General features: G+C 37.4%; 1 protein-coding gene across 1 annotated transcript; it reads left to right on the top strand.

The window, feature by feature from the left end:
- The first annotated feature begins 4,638 nt into the window (after positions 1-4,638).
- LOC149959773 (uncharacterized) lies at positions 4,639-10,050 on the top strand. Its single transcript, XM_090167391.1, has one exon. The coding sequence runs from the start codon at positions 4,639-4,641 to the stop codon at positions 10,048-10,050; it is 5,412 nt and encodes a 1,803-aa protein (XP_090023517.1).
- Positions 10,051-16,385: the final 6,335 nt, after the last annotated feature.

Raw genomic sequence — 16,385 nt, 5'->3', positions numbered from 1 at the left:
AAGAAGGCCACGTTAGTTTATAAAAAGAACTATTGGTTAGTTTTTAATTGCGACTACAGTATATAACAATTAATAAGTTTTTAATCGTGAGTTTTCACAATTACAATTAATTAATTGTTAAGTTTTAGTTGCCCCCGCAATTACAATTTACCCAACACTGCCCCGGTGGTATTTACGTTTCCCAAACTTGAACTCGTCCGCTTCAACAGTTTTCCCGGGTCCAAAAATACTCTGGCTCTTCGTAATAACAGCGTTGTAGGCAAAACATTCGCCAATCAACAAGAGTGACTTGAGAAATGTACAACTCTTGCGATACAAAAGATTGCGGGGAAATATTGTACACGTAGTAATACACGATTAAGAGAATTTCTCGGAATGAAAGCTTGGATTTCGAGAAGAATGAATTGTCTCTGACCGACTTTGAAGTTCCGCAGACCCGGACTTTGTGCTTCTGTACGCTCCTTTTTCCTGGCAACGCCAAACAAATCCATCCTGAGAATCCTTACCTTCCGAAAGTTTCATACTCAGACCGCAATTTGTACAGTTTTGAGATTTAGCCAAGAGGTTCTTTTCTTGTAGCCACTCTAAAATATTTTTGTTTGATTTACACATATCGTGTATTTCGAACGTTGTAATCACCTCACCCTCTTCAACAAAACCATAATTATCATTATCCACGGTAGACGGTGCACTCCCACTCGAATCCGAATCGGACATTATTCACAGAGAAAATTAACAATATTGGTAGTTTAAAAGACAGACACGAGGATAAAATAATCATAAACCATGGAAACAAAGAAATGCGGGTTGGATAAAGTAGGGCTGATTAAGCAAAAAAAAAAGTTCCAAACTAAAAGTGAAACCGGACTCGTAAACGAAGTATTGGCGCCTTACGGCGCCGGGCACTCCCTTCGCTCGAGCGCTGGGGGCGCGCGGCGCCACCCCAGCCCCATTCTTGCTAATCAAGCTGTGCCATCTATAACGCAACCTAGAGGACAGTACCTAGTATAGCCTTTTGTGGTGCGAATTAAACAAGGGAGAGCGACTGTGAGATGAATCGATCCCACACGAAGGAGTTTTCCCTCCTTCTGGGTGCATATATTAACCCCACCTACGGACATCATTTCCAGTGATATCGTACCTAGTATCTAGCGAATTGAATTCGCCGTAAAAAGAAACATTTCACGTAGCACTTCTTTCTTAAAAATTTAGTAATATCTTGCCGTTACATCTAATTCTTCATCAGTGCTACCTCACCCAACACGTACAAAAACCTCGAAATATGTCGAAATAATATGTATTTTCCGAGGGAAATAGTGGGGGTAAGTGACAATTTTATATTTATCATATCTTTCTAAATAATAATTGCGCTTAAAACTTTTGGCATTACTGTTATCCTTGACAAATAATACACCTAAAAAAATTAACAAAAACCAAAATAAACAAAAGGTGCTATTCTTAAAAATAGCCATTTACCCTAAGTAAAAAAAAACTGTAACATCTCCTATAGAAATTAAAACTAGGTATTTCTATAATTTTATACAGATTGCCAAATTTAACGTAGAAAATTAACACTGAATTAATAACGAACAATCGATATTCTCCATCACGCGTATATCTGCCTTTGAGTTTTATAAGGTGCTGTAGGAAGAATGACTATTAAAAAGCTTTTACCACAAGGCTGAACTAAAGTTCCAACACACTAGCTGCCTAGCATAGAAATCAGGTCTTGTAAGTTTTACATAAGGAGAAGCAACTACATAAAAATCTCAAACATAGTTAATGACTTTAGGGAAGTAAATTGCTGGGAAATTTTAAATGATTTGTTGCAACATCGTTTACAATCGATTTAGTAGTTTTTTAATTAACTAACATGCTTCATAATTTTAATTTTGCCAAGTCCACCTCGATTTGCCAACTTTACAAAGGTTTGTGGGGGGGGGGAGCCTCCCCTGGTCCCCCCCCAAAGATACGTCCCTGTTTCTTTAGTTATTGAAAATGTGAGGTCTGCTTTACAAATATTTTGAAAATCACATTACCTTTTAAGGTATCTGGGCCGATAGCGGACACGGCTATCGTATGGATACACGCACTTCATACATTCTGCTGTGTTTATTAACTATTTTTTAAACCAACTTTATGTTAAAAAATAGCGAATTCTATTGCAAGCCGTAATTATTACTAATGATAACAGAAGCCTAAAATAGTAGTTTAAAATTTTGAACTTCGAGTTGAGCAGCAAACCATATTTCTAGGTTTATGTCCCATGCTTACTTATCCCAAAGTTATACCAAAATAAGAAGTATACCTAAATCAATATATATTCAAAGTAATTAATTATTAGTATAATTGATGAGTTACTCAACATTGTAGTGTGATATTTTGATAAATAATGATAATCTAATTTGTAAAGCTCGCGCTTTATTTTGAGGGTCCGTACAAAAGTGCCTATAATGATTTTAAGCGTTGTGGAAGCTACATATTTGATAGGCCGATCGCTAAAGGTTAAAACTTAAAACTAAAACAGAGTTTGCTCATTTCTTTACGTGTCAAGCATAAGTCTGCATTTAGTATCTCAATACCATGGGGACTGAATTTTGGTAACAGAGCAGCTGAGATATCAATCATCCTATAGTAGTCTCATATTTACACCTTGCTATAGCGCCCACATCCAGACGTGTGACTAACAGCAGTAGGCAGCAGGAGAATCTTACTTCTGACAGTCACCCCTGAAAAAAACCCGTCGATAAATCCGAAAGTTCAAAAAATGGCACAACTAGTCCGCATTGAAAAAGATCGGTTTATAAACCACGCATTGAAAAAGATCGGTTTATAAACCACGCATTGAAAAAGATCGGTTTATAAACCACGCATTGAAAAAGATCGGTTTATAAAGCACGCATTGAAAAAGATCGGTTTATAAACCACGCATTGAAAAAGATCGGTTTATAAACCACGCATTGAAAAAGATCGGTTTATAAACCACGCATTGAAAAAGATCGGTTTATAAAGCACGCATTGAAAAAGATCGGTTTATAAAGCACGCATTGAAAAAGATCGGTTTATAAACCACGCATTGAAAAAGATCGGTTTATAAACCACGCATTGAAAAAGATCGGTTTATAAAGCACGCATTGTAAAAGATCGGTTTATAAACCACGCATTGAAAAAGATCGGTTTATAAAGCACGCATTGTAAAAGATCGGTTTATAAACCACGCATTGAAAAAGATCGGTTTATAAACCACGCATTGAAAAAGATCGGTTTATAAAGCACGCATTGAAAAAGATCGGTTTATAAACCACGCATTGAAAAAGATCGGTTTATAAACCACGCATTGAAAAAGATCGGTTTATAAAGCACGCATTGAAAAAGATCGGTTTATAAAGCACGCATTGAAAAAGATCGGTTTATAAACCACGCATTGAAAAAGATCGGTTTATAAAGCACGCATTGAAAAAGATCGGTTTATAAAGCACGCATTGAAAAAGATCGGTTTATAAACCACGCATTGAAAAAGATCGGTTTATAAACCACGCATTGAAAAAGATCGGTTTATAAACCACGCACTGAAAAAGATCGGTTTATAAACCACGCATTGAAAAAGATCGGTTTATAAACCACGCATTGAAAAAGATCGGTTTATAAACCACGCATTGAAAAAGATCGGTTTATAAAGCACGCATTGAAAAAGATCGGTTTATAAACCACGCATTGAAAAAGATCGGTTTATAAAGCACGCATTGAAAAAGATCGGTTTATAAAGCACGCATTGAAAAAGATCGGTTTATAAAGCACGCATTGAAAAAGATCGGTTTATAAACCACGCATTGAAAAAGATCGGTTTATAAAGCACGCATTGAAAAAGATCGGTTTATAAACCACGCACTGAAAAAGATCGGTTTATAAACCACGCATTGAAAAAGATCGGTTTATAAACCACGCACTGAAAAAGATCGGTTTATAAACCACGCATTGAAAAAGATCGGTTTATAAACCACGCATTGAAAAAGATCGGTTTATGAACCACGCATTGAAAAAGATCGGTTTATAAATCACGCATTGAAAAAATATCGGTTTATAAACCATCAGCGACTAACTCCTAACGATATGTAAAAATAATATTAGCGCATTTCAGTCGACTTTGAATACTGTTGATATTTTTTATCTAAAAGTAAATAAACCGCGCGTACAATTGAAAGGAATCTAAAAATATATATTTTCTAAAAATATTAAAATCGAATTTATAAGTAAAAATTGTAAAAGATAAAAATCGGTATCGCAAAAAACATTATAATTTGTGTATATAAATCGTAGTCCGGTTATGAATATGCGTCTTTTTCTTGAGTTCAGCCATGTAACGTTTTATAATTGTAAATAAATATTTGTTGATTTTATACTCCTGCTGTCGTCCCTTCAAGTGACTAGAATAGTGTATTAATTGAGTGAGTTAGTTAGCCCACAGTGACCTGTCCTTACGGAGGTGTTTCAGTCCGCCTCTACTACGTTAAACCCTTGCAAGCTCTCCCATCCTACGAGTTTTTATTCGACATTTTGGTGCCGAAACCCGGGAACTGTGCTGAGCTGATCAATACACCGTTCAAATTCCTACTAGCCATCGAGACGACAGTAGCAGAAATGACCAAGAAGCTAATCCGAAAACGTGGGGGTCTGAGAACACTGGCGACCAAGCTTCTTAACGCCATAGAACACGAATTGGAAAATCCTGACACAGACGTTGCCGTCCTACAAGACCTTCTAAAGCGTTTAACACCTAGAGAGGAAGAGATTCTGAAGCTAGACCAGGAGATTGAAGCAGCTTTAGAAGATGACGCTGAGTTCGAGGAAGAGTTTCAAGCCAACCAAACTTATTTGGACAGGATGCTCTCTGTCCGAGGTAAAGCCGAGCGAAAAATACTCGAGAAACAAGCAATTCATTTGAACAGTCACGTGAGAAGTCAAAGATCCGAGAAAGATGAGAGAGAGACACACGACAGCGATTCAGTTTCCGGTAACGATGAAGAGGATGCAAGATCTACGAGCAGTGCTGTTTGTAACAGCACTCGCAGACAAACTGTACGATTACCCATGCTTGAGATACGGAAGTTTAGAGGAGACCCTTCAGATTGGCCTAGATTCTGGAGTCACTTTAAAAGCACTATTCACGATGCAGTACTTGACAGAACAGATAAGTTAAACTATTTATTATCCTACCTGGAGGGAGATGCCGCTGCAGCCGTTGCTGGTATGCCTTTTAGCGCAGAATCCTACGGTATTACGGTGGAACTATTAGAACAGAGATTTGGCAATACATTTGCAATTATTGATGCTCGTATGAGAATGTTTTCTAAGCTAGTTCCCGTAAAAAGGTCAAGTGACGTTGTAGCGCTAAGGAAACTTTATGATTCTTGCGAGCTACAAATACGTAGTCTTGGGGCTTTGGGTTTATCAAGTTGTCAAGATTCCGGTTTATTGGGGCATATGATACTAGGCCTAATACCTGAAGATATAGCCCTTACATATCACCGCCAAAATAATGCAAATGCTGTTCAAATAGATGATCTCTTGAGTTTCCTTCAAAGAGAAATATCTTGTAGAGAACGAACGTACGCCATCTCCAGATCTGACCAAGAAATCCGCCATCCAAGAGACAGCAACGTTGTACCGAAGCGATACTTACCATCAAAATTTTCAAGTGCAGCGGCCCTCAACACCAATGTCCAGAGCAAATCGGATAAGTCATGCCTTTTCTGCAACCAAAAAACGCACTGGTCAAGTTCCTGTACTAACCTTACCGTCAACGAGAGAAAGGAGATTGCGATCAAAAAGCGCTGTTGTTTCATATGCCTTCGAACCAATCACCAAGCCAAAGACTGCAGAGCTAAACGAAAATCCTGCATGGTCTGCTCGAAGCGTCACAACACTGCACTTTGCGACTCCGGTTCTTCGAATGAAAACAAATCTGAGCACTCCGAATCCAAAGATGAAGTCGAAGATGTTACTATCGGAATCGTTCGGTCATCGACGAAAGACGTCAGAAGAAGGGGTGCTGTGTTACTACAGACCGCCGAAGCCATAGCAACGAATGACAAAGGCAACAAAATTGCTCGAGTTCGATGCCTTCTGGATACGGGAAGTCAACAGTCGTTTATTAAAGAAGATTTATCCAGACGTCTTCAACTTCCTGTTATACGACAAGAAACTATCAATGTCCATCCATTCGGCAGCAAGCGACCGATTCAAACGAAGCGTAACAGAGTCCACTTGGAGCTTCGTAACAAGCGAGACAGGGATCGCAAGGTCGTAATTGAAGCTCTGGAGACACCCGAAGTCTGTGGAGCAATTTTTATGGTCCCCGATGAAGAAGTCATTCGTCAAATGGAAGATCGAGGTTTACCTTTGGCCGATTTACCTGTAGAATTCGAGAGAGGTTCCGCTTCGAAGCTCGATGTCCTTATTGGCTCCGACCACTACTGGGAAATAGTATCTGGCAAAATTGAAAGACTTGAAGACTCGCTGGTCGCAATGGAGACCACGTTCGATTGGACGGTTCAAGGTCCCACAACTGTACCTCTAAGCAGCATTGGAATTAACAGCGTTGCCGTCATGACTACATGTGGTAATAGCCGAGAAGACGATTTATTATCAGATCAGCTGCGATGTTTTTGGGAGCTGGACGCCATCGGCATATGTGACGCCGGATTGCAAGGCCCAGAAGAAAGCAACCTCCGGAAGCAGTTCGAAGAGAATATCACGTTCCGAAGTGGCCGATACGAGACTCCATTTCCTTGGAATACGAACAAACAAGAACTTGGCGACAACCATGCTGTAGCCCTTCGGAGAACTACTCTTTTACTTAATCGGCTAAAGACTAACCTACCACTGCTTGAAGAATATAATCAAATATTCAGAGATCAACTTGACCAAGGTATCATCGAGAAGGTAGACCTTAAGAAGGAAAGACAAGCAAAAACTGAATATTATCTACCACATCGAGCTGTTGTCAAGGAATCAAGTGATACCACGAAAATCCGAATCGTCTACGATGCGTCGTCGCATGCTAGCAAGAAACCATCGCTAAATGATTGCCTTGATACTGGCCCGAACATTAATCCCGAGTTATTGGACGTGTTGTTGAGGTTCCGAGAAAAAAGGATGGCCTTTACGGGCGACCTGGAAGAAGCGTTTTTACAAATCTCTATTGTCAAGGAAGACCGAGATTCGTTACGATTTATTTGGACTGACGTGAGTAATTCCGATTCCTCAAAAACTGACATTTTATGTACTTATAGAATCACTCGAGTACCATTTGGAGTTAAGTCGAGTCCGTTTATATTGGCTGCCATAATACGATTCCACGTCCGCAAATACGAAGCTGAATTTCCAGATGTCTGCCAGCTCATTAATGATTCACTGTACGTCGATGACCTCGTAGCTGGAGCGGATACCGTCAAGCAATCTCACACCATGTGTTCAGACGTAATTAAAATATTTCAAGAAGCAAACATGACGATGAGGAAGTGGAAGACGAATTCCTCGGAGCTAAGGAGCCTACTGCTATCCGAAGCAGGACCTACCTCTAAACACAACGAAGGACCAATCGATTCAATTCCAGTCAAAGTCCTTGGTTTATTCTGGGATACCACAAACGACTACTTGATTTATGATTACAGTTCGCTTCTGAAATTCATTATCGGAAGAGATAATACGAAAAGAGGAGTCTTGACGGCCGTCGCTAAAATATTTGATCCGCTTGGTATGATTTCACCATTTGTAGTACGAGCTAAAATCTTATTTCAGCAACTATGGGAAAGAGGGATCTCATGGGATGAGGTCCTTCCGAAGGACTTGTCAAAACAATTTGATCAATGGTGTGAGGAGCTGGCAGACCTACGACTTATAAAGATTTCAAGGTTCTATTACCTAGAAGCTGGAGAAAATTCCATCGAGAACGTTCAGCTCCATTGCTTCGTAGATGCAAGAGAAAAAGCTTACTCAGCCGTTGCCTACCTGCGGTATCAAAATAACGCCGGAAAAACTGGAACAACGCTCGTCACCACGAAATCGAGAATAGCTCCTCTCAAAAAACTTACACTCCCTCGACTCGAACTTATGGGTGCCGTGCTCGGAGCACGATTAGTTCAACACTTGATTAAAACTCTTTTTATTTCACCTACCAGCATATTCTTATGGACTGACTCCACAATTACCTTACACTGGATTAAAGGATCGTCATCGCTTTGGAAGCCTTTCGTCTCGAACAGAGTCAGAGAAATTCAGTCGCTCACGAATCCTCAGTCATGGTACCACTGCAAAGGAAAAGAAAATCCGGCCGATTTACCCACGAGGGGCAAATCGCTCAAGGAGTTATCCACGTCGGATTTCTGGTGGCATGGTCCGCATTGGTTAATCGGCGACCTCAAAGCACAACTATCCGTCCCAAAAGTCGACGAGCACACCGATCAGCTCAATTCCAAACTACTGCACGACGAGATAAGGTCCAAATCCCGAGACGTCATTCAAGTCCTTAGCGGAGTCGAATCTTTAAGCGAGCCCTTACTCGATCTAAATAGATATAGTCGTTTAATCAGAGTCTACAGAACGACTGCTTGGATGTTGCGTTTCATTGGGAATTCACATAGGCCCGGGACCAAAAATCTGTCACAAGAACTTACAGCCGAAGAAATTGCCAATGCCGAAAAATACTGGATACTGAGAGTCCAATCCGAAGAATATCAGCAAGAATTAGAGTCCTTGTCCAATAAAGAATCGTTCCCGAAGACGTCGAAGATTCTCACTCTGAACCCAATCCTTGACGAAGATAGAATCTTACGAGTTGGAGGGAGACTGGACCACGCCAACGTATCTTACAACGAACGACATCCTATAATATTACCAACCACGCATCGTTTCGTAGAACTAATTATACAATTTCATCACGACAGACTTCAACATGCCGGAGTCAACGAAACTATTGTGGACATCCGTGAGAGGTTCTGGATTCCGAGGGTCAGACAGGTCGTAAAGAAAGAAATCAATCGATGTTATGGGTGTAAAAGATTTCGTGTAAAGGCATCGTTAGAGACTATGGCTTCCCTACCTCCATCTCGTATAACCCCGTCACTGCCTTTCGAGACAACTGGATTAGATTTTGCCGGTCCTCTGTATACCAAGAAGAAGGAGAAAGCCTATATAGCCTTGTTTACCTGCGCCACTACCCGTGCCGTACATTTGGAATTGGTTTCAAGTATGACAACTAACGATTTTCTATTAGCATTTCGAAGATTCATTGCCCGACGCGGTATGGTTCGAAAAATCATATCAGATAACGCCAAGACGTTTAAAAGGGCGAATATAGATCTGAAGGAAATCTATGACACTGCGAAGAGTCCAGAGATCCAAAAGTATGCTGCAAATCACCAAATAATCTGGAGCTTTATTGCTGACAGAGCCCCCTGGTGGGGGGGTTTCTGGGAACGTTTAGTACGGAGTGTCAAGATGCCGCTGAAGAAGGTTCTTGGACAAGCACTCTTGTCCCACGAAGAGCTCGAAACGCTGTTAGTCGAAGTAGAAGCCACCATCAACTCCCGACCTATCTCTTTCATATATCAAGACGTTGGAGAACCAGTACCAATGACGCCATCGCATTTTTTACTTGGAGAAAGAACCACTGCTTTGCCATCCAGATCATTTCCTGTCAACATAGACCATTCAGCTACTAGAGAGCAACTAACTAAACGGCTGAAGTATCGACAATCCCTTATCGATCGGTTCTGGTATCGATGGAAGACTGAATACCTTCTCGAACTACGTTCAGCACATCATCGACCGCCAACAAACCCGACTCCACCCCTCAAACCAGACGATGTGGTACTTATCGAAGAGCGCAAAATGCCCCGACTCAGCTGGAAAATGGCCGTGGTGAAAGAAGTTCATGCCAGTCGTGATGGAAAAATCAGATCCTGCCTTCTACGCCTATCTGACGGAACTAAGCTACGTCGTCCAATTCAGTTACTGTACCACTTGGAACTGTCTGACCAGAATTGTTGAACTACAATGTTCAACGGCGGGGAGTAATGTTGATATTTTTTATCTAAAAGTAAATAAACCGCGCGTACAATTGAAAGGAATCTAAAAATATATATTTTCTAAAAATATTAAAATCGAATTTATAAGTAAAAATTGTAAAAGATAAAAATCGGTATCGCAAAAAACATTATAATTTGTGTATATAAATCGTAGTCCGGTTATGAATATGCGTCTTTTTCTTGAGTTCAGCCATGTAACGTTTTATAATTGTAAATAAATATTTGTTGATTTTATACTCCTGCTGTCGTCCCTTCAAGTGACTAGAATAGTGTATTAATTAAGTGAGTTAGTTAGCCCACAGTGACCTGTCCTTACGGAGGTGTTTCAGTCCGCCTCTACTACGTTAAACCCTTGCAAGCTCTCCCATCCTACGAGTTTTTATTCGACAAATACAGCCGGACGGTGGTCCAGCCCATCAAAAATAGCAATGTTGAAATGTTCGTTCATCAAACGAGATTAAGAAAACGTTAATTACAGAGGAAAATATCAAGTCACAGTTAGATCTTGTTAAAAAATTTAAATAAAAAATTGTAGATTAAAACTTATTTTAAAAAACCTTTGGCGGTACTTTAAAAAGGTCTGTAAATCCAATGGGTTCTTAATAAATTTAATAAGTTTCGTTAGTGGATTTACATTTACATTATCAGGAAGCTTCGTAATTTGTTATTACATCTTTTTAATTAATTTTTGAAATACGTTCTAATTTGAAATTAGTAGCAGCATCGGCTGATTAGTAAAAAACTTTGTAAAGATAAAAAGTTAATAAAAATGAAAGTTCTACCTAATTGTAAAGGGAAAATAAATAAATGGGTTTTTCGTTTTACGAAAGACTCTTAGATGACGCTTTATATGTTTCGGGCATTTTCAAAGGCAGAATGTTTTAAAATTTATTTGGTTCTTTAATATATATTTTGATTTAAAATAATAGTTGGATGTTGTTCCATTCTATAATCTTTACTTTGAAAGACGTGTTTGGGTATGGCACATTATACTAATTTAAAATCGGATTTAGAAATATATTTTGGAATTTTTTAGTAAGGCCCTTATAAAAATATTTTGGCTTGTCATTGTTTTTTAATTAAACGTTTAAAGAATTTTATAAAGGATTTAGTACCGTCTGTTATTAAGTATCATAGTTTTTCGCGAGGTACCCACTACCTGCTAAGTCGTGTGTAAAATCCTTTATGCGCGACCCGTTTGGTTTAAATGTTTTATATTTTTTTACTTGTTAGACCGTACAGTATCGGAAGGACTGCTTCAAACATATTTAGTCTCTTTAATTAATTTTCACTTAGGATGTCAAATCTATTTAAAACTTATTTGAATTTCGCTAGAATTAGATCAGTTGGAACCCTAGTTTCAAAGAAATGTTTGAGAAGTTAAGAGGGGCAAAGCAGTTTAGTTTGGAAGTTTTATAGTTTGATTTAATTATAAAATAAAAAAATAAAAATAAAAATATAAAAATAAAATATAAGATATTTTAGTCAGTTTTAAATTCATTTTGATAAACAACCAACATTTCTTAAGAAAATTAAGAACTTTTGTTGAATATTTGCTCTAAGCCGTTCCTACTTTTTTAATTTTTTTTAACATAGCATAAAATTTGGATGGGCAATTATATAAGATAGTTTTGGAAGGGGCATTGCCCTTGCCACCCACCACCCCTGGTTCCTACACCGCTGAGTTTATTTTATTTAATATTGTGTATTGACCAGAAAATTATTAAATTTAATTTTTCTATATTTTGACTATTATATATTTAAATTAATGTTTGAAGAAGATTCGTTTTGTTTTGAAAGTAAGTTATGATTAGAAGCTTTTTATAATTTTTTGAATTTTTATCTTTTATATCAAAAGCTATCAATTGTGTTTAAAGTTACTTATAAAACTTCGAAGTGGGTCACTGGGAATCATGGCACAAATAATTATTGCATTTGGAATTAAATTTACTTGGTTGTAATTAGACATGGATGTTAAGTGTAAAGTGTCTCTATCGATAGAGCCCTAAAACAGCATTATAACGTCTTTGGATCAAAAGATATGAGTCAAAAAGTGTGAAAAGTCTTATTTGAAAATGGATTTTTAGGAGCTTTCGAAGTTAGCCTTATCAGGCTAAATTTAATGTTATTAACGATAATTTGTATATTATCAAATTAAAAACGACTTCGTTACATTTGAATATTTAATATAAGATACATTTTTTTATCTTATATTAAATATGCAAATGTAACGAAGTCGTTTTTAATTTCTTAATCAACAACGCAACCATCTTTGCCTTCGATAATTTGTATATTGATTCCCCATCGAGGTTAACTTTTAAAGACTTACCCCCTAATTAAGTTATTTCATAATTCTATGATTTATAATTACTCGTAAAAGCGCACTTTACGAAATGAAATTAGTTCGTTAAAGCAAAAATCTTTCTTGAAATTGCACTTAAAACCAAATATACCAACAATTTGCATATTTATCCGTTATTGCACGAAACCTCCCTTAATACTGCCAATTTAGACAGCTGTGACTAATCGCTTCAATTTCCTTAGGCAACCAAAACCTCCCATATATACACAAACAATTGTGCAATAATTTATCAAAATTGGATCCAATGTTGCACGTAATTGCTTAGTGCAATAGTGGACAAAAATACGTGCTGCGTCAGTGACAGCACACTGGATCATAAATCGTCCAAATATAGAAAAATATTCTTCTAAGAGATAATGTCATTCATATAATAAATATACCAAAATTTACCTTTATTTGTATAAAATTTTCTTCAGAAAGGTTTTTCACGATGAAAATATTTTTGAAATTAGATTAAAGTATATCTTCAGCCGTATCAATAGCTAAATATTTCATAGTAGAAAATTCTGATTTCATATCGCTGGTAAAGGCGATGATTATAAATAGAGCGGATAGAAGCCAAGTCATTGCCGGAATTCTCCAACCTAAAAAGTCGTGGATTGATGCGTACGCTGTATGAATAAATTTTAAAACAATTACGTTTGCTAAGGATTTTTAAATATATTAAGGTTTTAAATGCTTAACAAAATATGCGAAAAATTCAAAGTGTATATGTATATATTAATTTAAAATAAATTAAAATATATTTAATTTACACAGTAAAAACATTGAAACGATTGAGTGGAAGATTTTTCACTTTGCATTTAATCCCCCTTGTTTCAAAAAATAAGTCAGTTCAGTATCCCATTGGTTCTCCAATACTGAAGTTTTTCAACGCCCTCGAAACACAAAATGATGAAGTTTTTCCTTTCCCCGATTTAGTCCAAAGTTAAATTAGCCTTAATGAAGTACATTAGTGAAAAAATATTAAAAACGTTTTTAAAAGGTTTTAAAAGTGAAATATTTATCTTAATTTAAGGCAACATGTAAAAAATAACTGTCAGGCAATTAAGGGCACTTGACTCAGCCTATAAGGTAAGAAACGAAGGGATAGGGATAGGGAACTCGTGACTAAAATATGACTTCAACCCGCCAGGAGATTATGACAAAAATGGTTTTAAAAAGCAGTTCAAAGACAGATTTAAGGGAGGAGGCAAAGTAGGGACCTATAATGAATTAGTTATTTTAAATTAAGAATTTTTTTGGGGAATAATTTGAAAATAAAGTATATCTTAGATTATTTCATAAATATTTGAAAATAATTGTAATCAATTTTCTTCAACTTTTCGTAAATTGCTGTACATATTAATCAGATGGAAATGTGTATATTTTAAAACCCTTTGTTTACATTTGAGCCTTGAAACCGGAAAAATAAATTGAAATATTATAAAATTGTAAAGGAGTACGGGTACGTTTAGTGTTTATATTTTGGCAAAACATTTCAAACTCAGTTTGTAGCTAAAAACTATCCGTACGCCTTGTCTTGTGGTCGTCGAAAACTCGATTGGTAGCGTACAAGCAGACTCTAGATTTCTGTTCTGGAAAGCTTATGTTTAGCCCTGTTGACTTTTGGGAAGTTGTCGTTAACTACACTGTAATAAGTATTTAACTTTTGATGCGTGTTAATAACATAAATATCATGGGTTTGTTATGTATTAAATTAAAATTGTGTATAATTAACCGACTAATAGGGCTACGCGAGTACTCGAATATCATCGATTACTCGTCATTTTTTGATGTCGTGTACTCGAACTCGACCTCGAATAAGTAATTGGAAAATACTCGTTAATTTTCGAGTACCAAAATATTTCATAGTCGGGTACTCGATTACTCGAATAAGCCGCTCTAAGTTCAAAGAGGGGTGTTGGCAACTATTTGGGGTGGCAATAGATAGTAAACGGTACCTACAAGACGTACAAACAACTAATGCTTTGAATGAACTTTGGGACGGATCACGCTTTTTAATACAAAGAATATTATTAAGTTTTGGTTTGTAGTGTCACTTCACGAGTTCGGATGTCGGCCGGTGTTAAAACTCAGGAGTCCTAACTTCCTAAGCAATATACGAAAAGCAGGCACATTAATAATTTAAAAGAGTGTATATTGCATGGTTATTTTACGATTAATTACTATAATTAGGGTAGAAGGCTAGTATACTGGTCTTTTATATCCCACTAGTCACTCTAAGGTTACTAAAGTTCTGGAGATTGTGGTTCATTTAAATTAAAGGAATATTTGTCAGCATTGAAAGTTAGTTATACTTATTTTAAATTTAATTTCCTAATTACTAGAATAAAACCAGCTTATTATCAAGTATACTCGATAAACTGACTCATTAAAATTATTACTCGATTTTTTTTCTGAATTACTTGTTTCGAATAAAGTACTCGATTAATCGACTCAATTTCAATGTTACCCGACTCGAATACTCGATGAAAAAAATCGTACTCGATAGACTTAAACCACTACTCGCACGGCCTAACGATTTAGGAGTATGCAACTTTACATGCAAGTTAATTTCCGTCTATAAGTTTATAAATTATGTAACAGAACTACATTTAAAGTTAGGTATGCACGCCACACGAGTGATTTACTTTTTGAAGCCAATAAGAACGAATTCGGAAATGATGTCATTTTCGTTCACGGGAGCAGAATAACCCCAAAATACTTCTCACTGATGGTTCGCTTTATTTCGTTAAAAATAAAGTTTATAATTATACATTTTTCTAGCATAAAAATACAAAATGAAGGAATGTAACTTAGATCTTTTGAAAGTGATTCTAGGGGTTGTATACTATTGGACCGAATCCCGTTTGACCGAATCGCATTGAAAAGTATTTTCGTTTATAGCCCAACATGGCGGGATTCAGTTGAATGGGAAATTTAAATCTGGTTCGTTTTCACTTCGGGTAGGTTAGTTCAGGTTGGGTTAGGTTAGGTTAGGTTGATATCAAAAGTAGGAGGCCACCAACGGTCAATATATAAGAATTAAACGACAAAACTGGTAAAAAAGACCGTAAATTTAATAAAAATAAATCGCAGTACTTCGGCAAAATATGCCTTCAAGGCGGTACAAGATTTGAAAGAAGACTAAGATTTGAAAATTTAAAAGCACGCGCGGTGGAATGCCTAATGAACGCGAGCCGTAAAAAGAGAGCTAGAAATAACTACACCGAAAAACTAAAGAGGGAAAAATATTACAGAAATAGAAAATTTAACGGAACGAAAGCTTTTCGTTCAGTCCGGCTGGGAATTCCGTTCCGAATTTGAAAATCAGTCAGTTTTCTTCAGTAACTCCAAAAGGTCGGTCACCGTTAAGAACCTTGAGAACGCGGATAGAAACGGCAGAGATGGTGTGGACGTCGTTGAAGTGTCTAGTTACATGATTTTTGTCGCGGTTGCTTCTGATATCAAGTAAGTGTTCGCGGAAACGATCAGCGAGGCATCGACCAGTCTCGCCGACGTAAACTTTGTCGCAAACTTTACAAGACAAAGAGTGGCATGCAGGGCTTGCCACCACCCTCCTACGCATTGTAACCCGGCCACCTGAATTAAGGGCTTCAAAAGTCGCATGATGACTTAGGCCTCAGGTGGTGCCTTGGGTATTAGCCTAGCTGATTATTATTTATTATTATTAAACGAGGTTTTATGTTATACAGGAAAAGGATCCTTTAATATGAAAGTTCGATTTAGGGGTTGTAACCACCAAGTCGGAACTAACATAAGCGCATGTGTTGCAACGAGGACGATTGCATGTCGTGGTGCCGGAATGAGTGCCGCATGGATCATCTTCGGGTAACGAACTAGAAACGAGAATCGACCGAAGATTCTGGTCGCGAGGGTAACAGAACCTGGGCGGTTCAGTGAAAACATCCCTCGTGTCTTGGTCGATCTGT

The sequence above is a fragment of the Leiobunum rupestre genome, chromosome 2, assembly GCF_980474605.1.
Source record: "Leiobunum rupestre chromosome 2, qqLeiRupe1.1.hap1, whole genome shotgun sequence".
NCBI lineage: Eukaryota > Metazoa > Arthropoda > Arachnida > Opiliones > Sclerosomatidae > Leiobunum > Leiobunum rupestre.
This window is presented reverse-complemented; position numbering and strand designations above follow the sequence as displayed.

Bases quoted from the DNA above. Each gene is read 5' to 3' on its own strand.
- LOC149959773 (XM_090167391.1), top strand. From the start codon at position 4,639: ATGACCAAGAAGCTAATCCGAAAACGTGGGGGTCTGAGAACACTGGCG.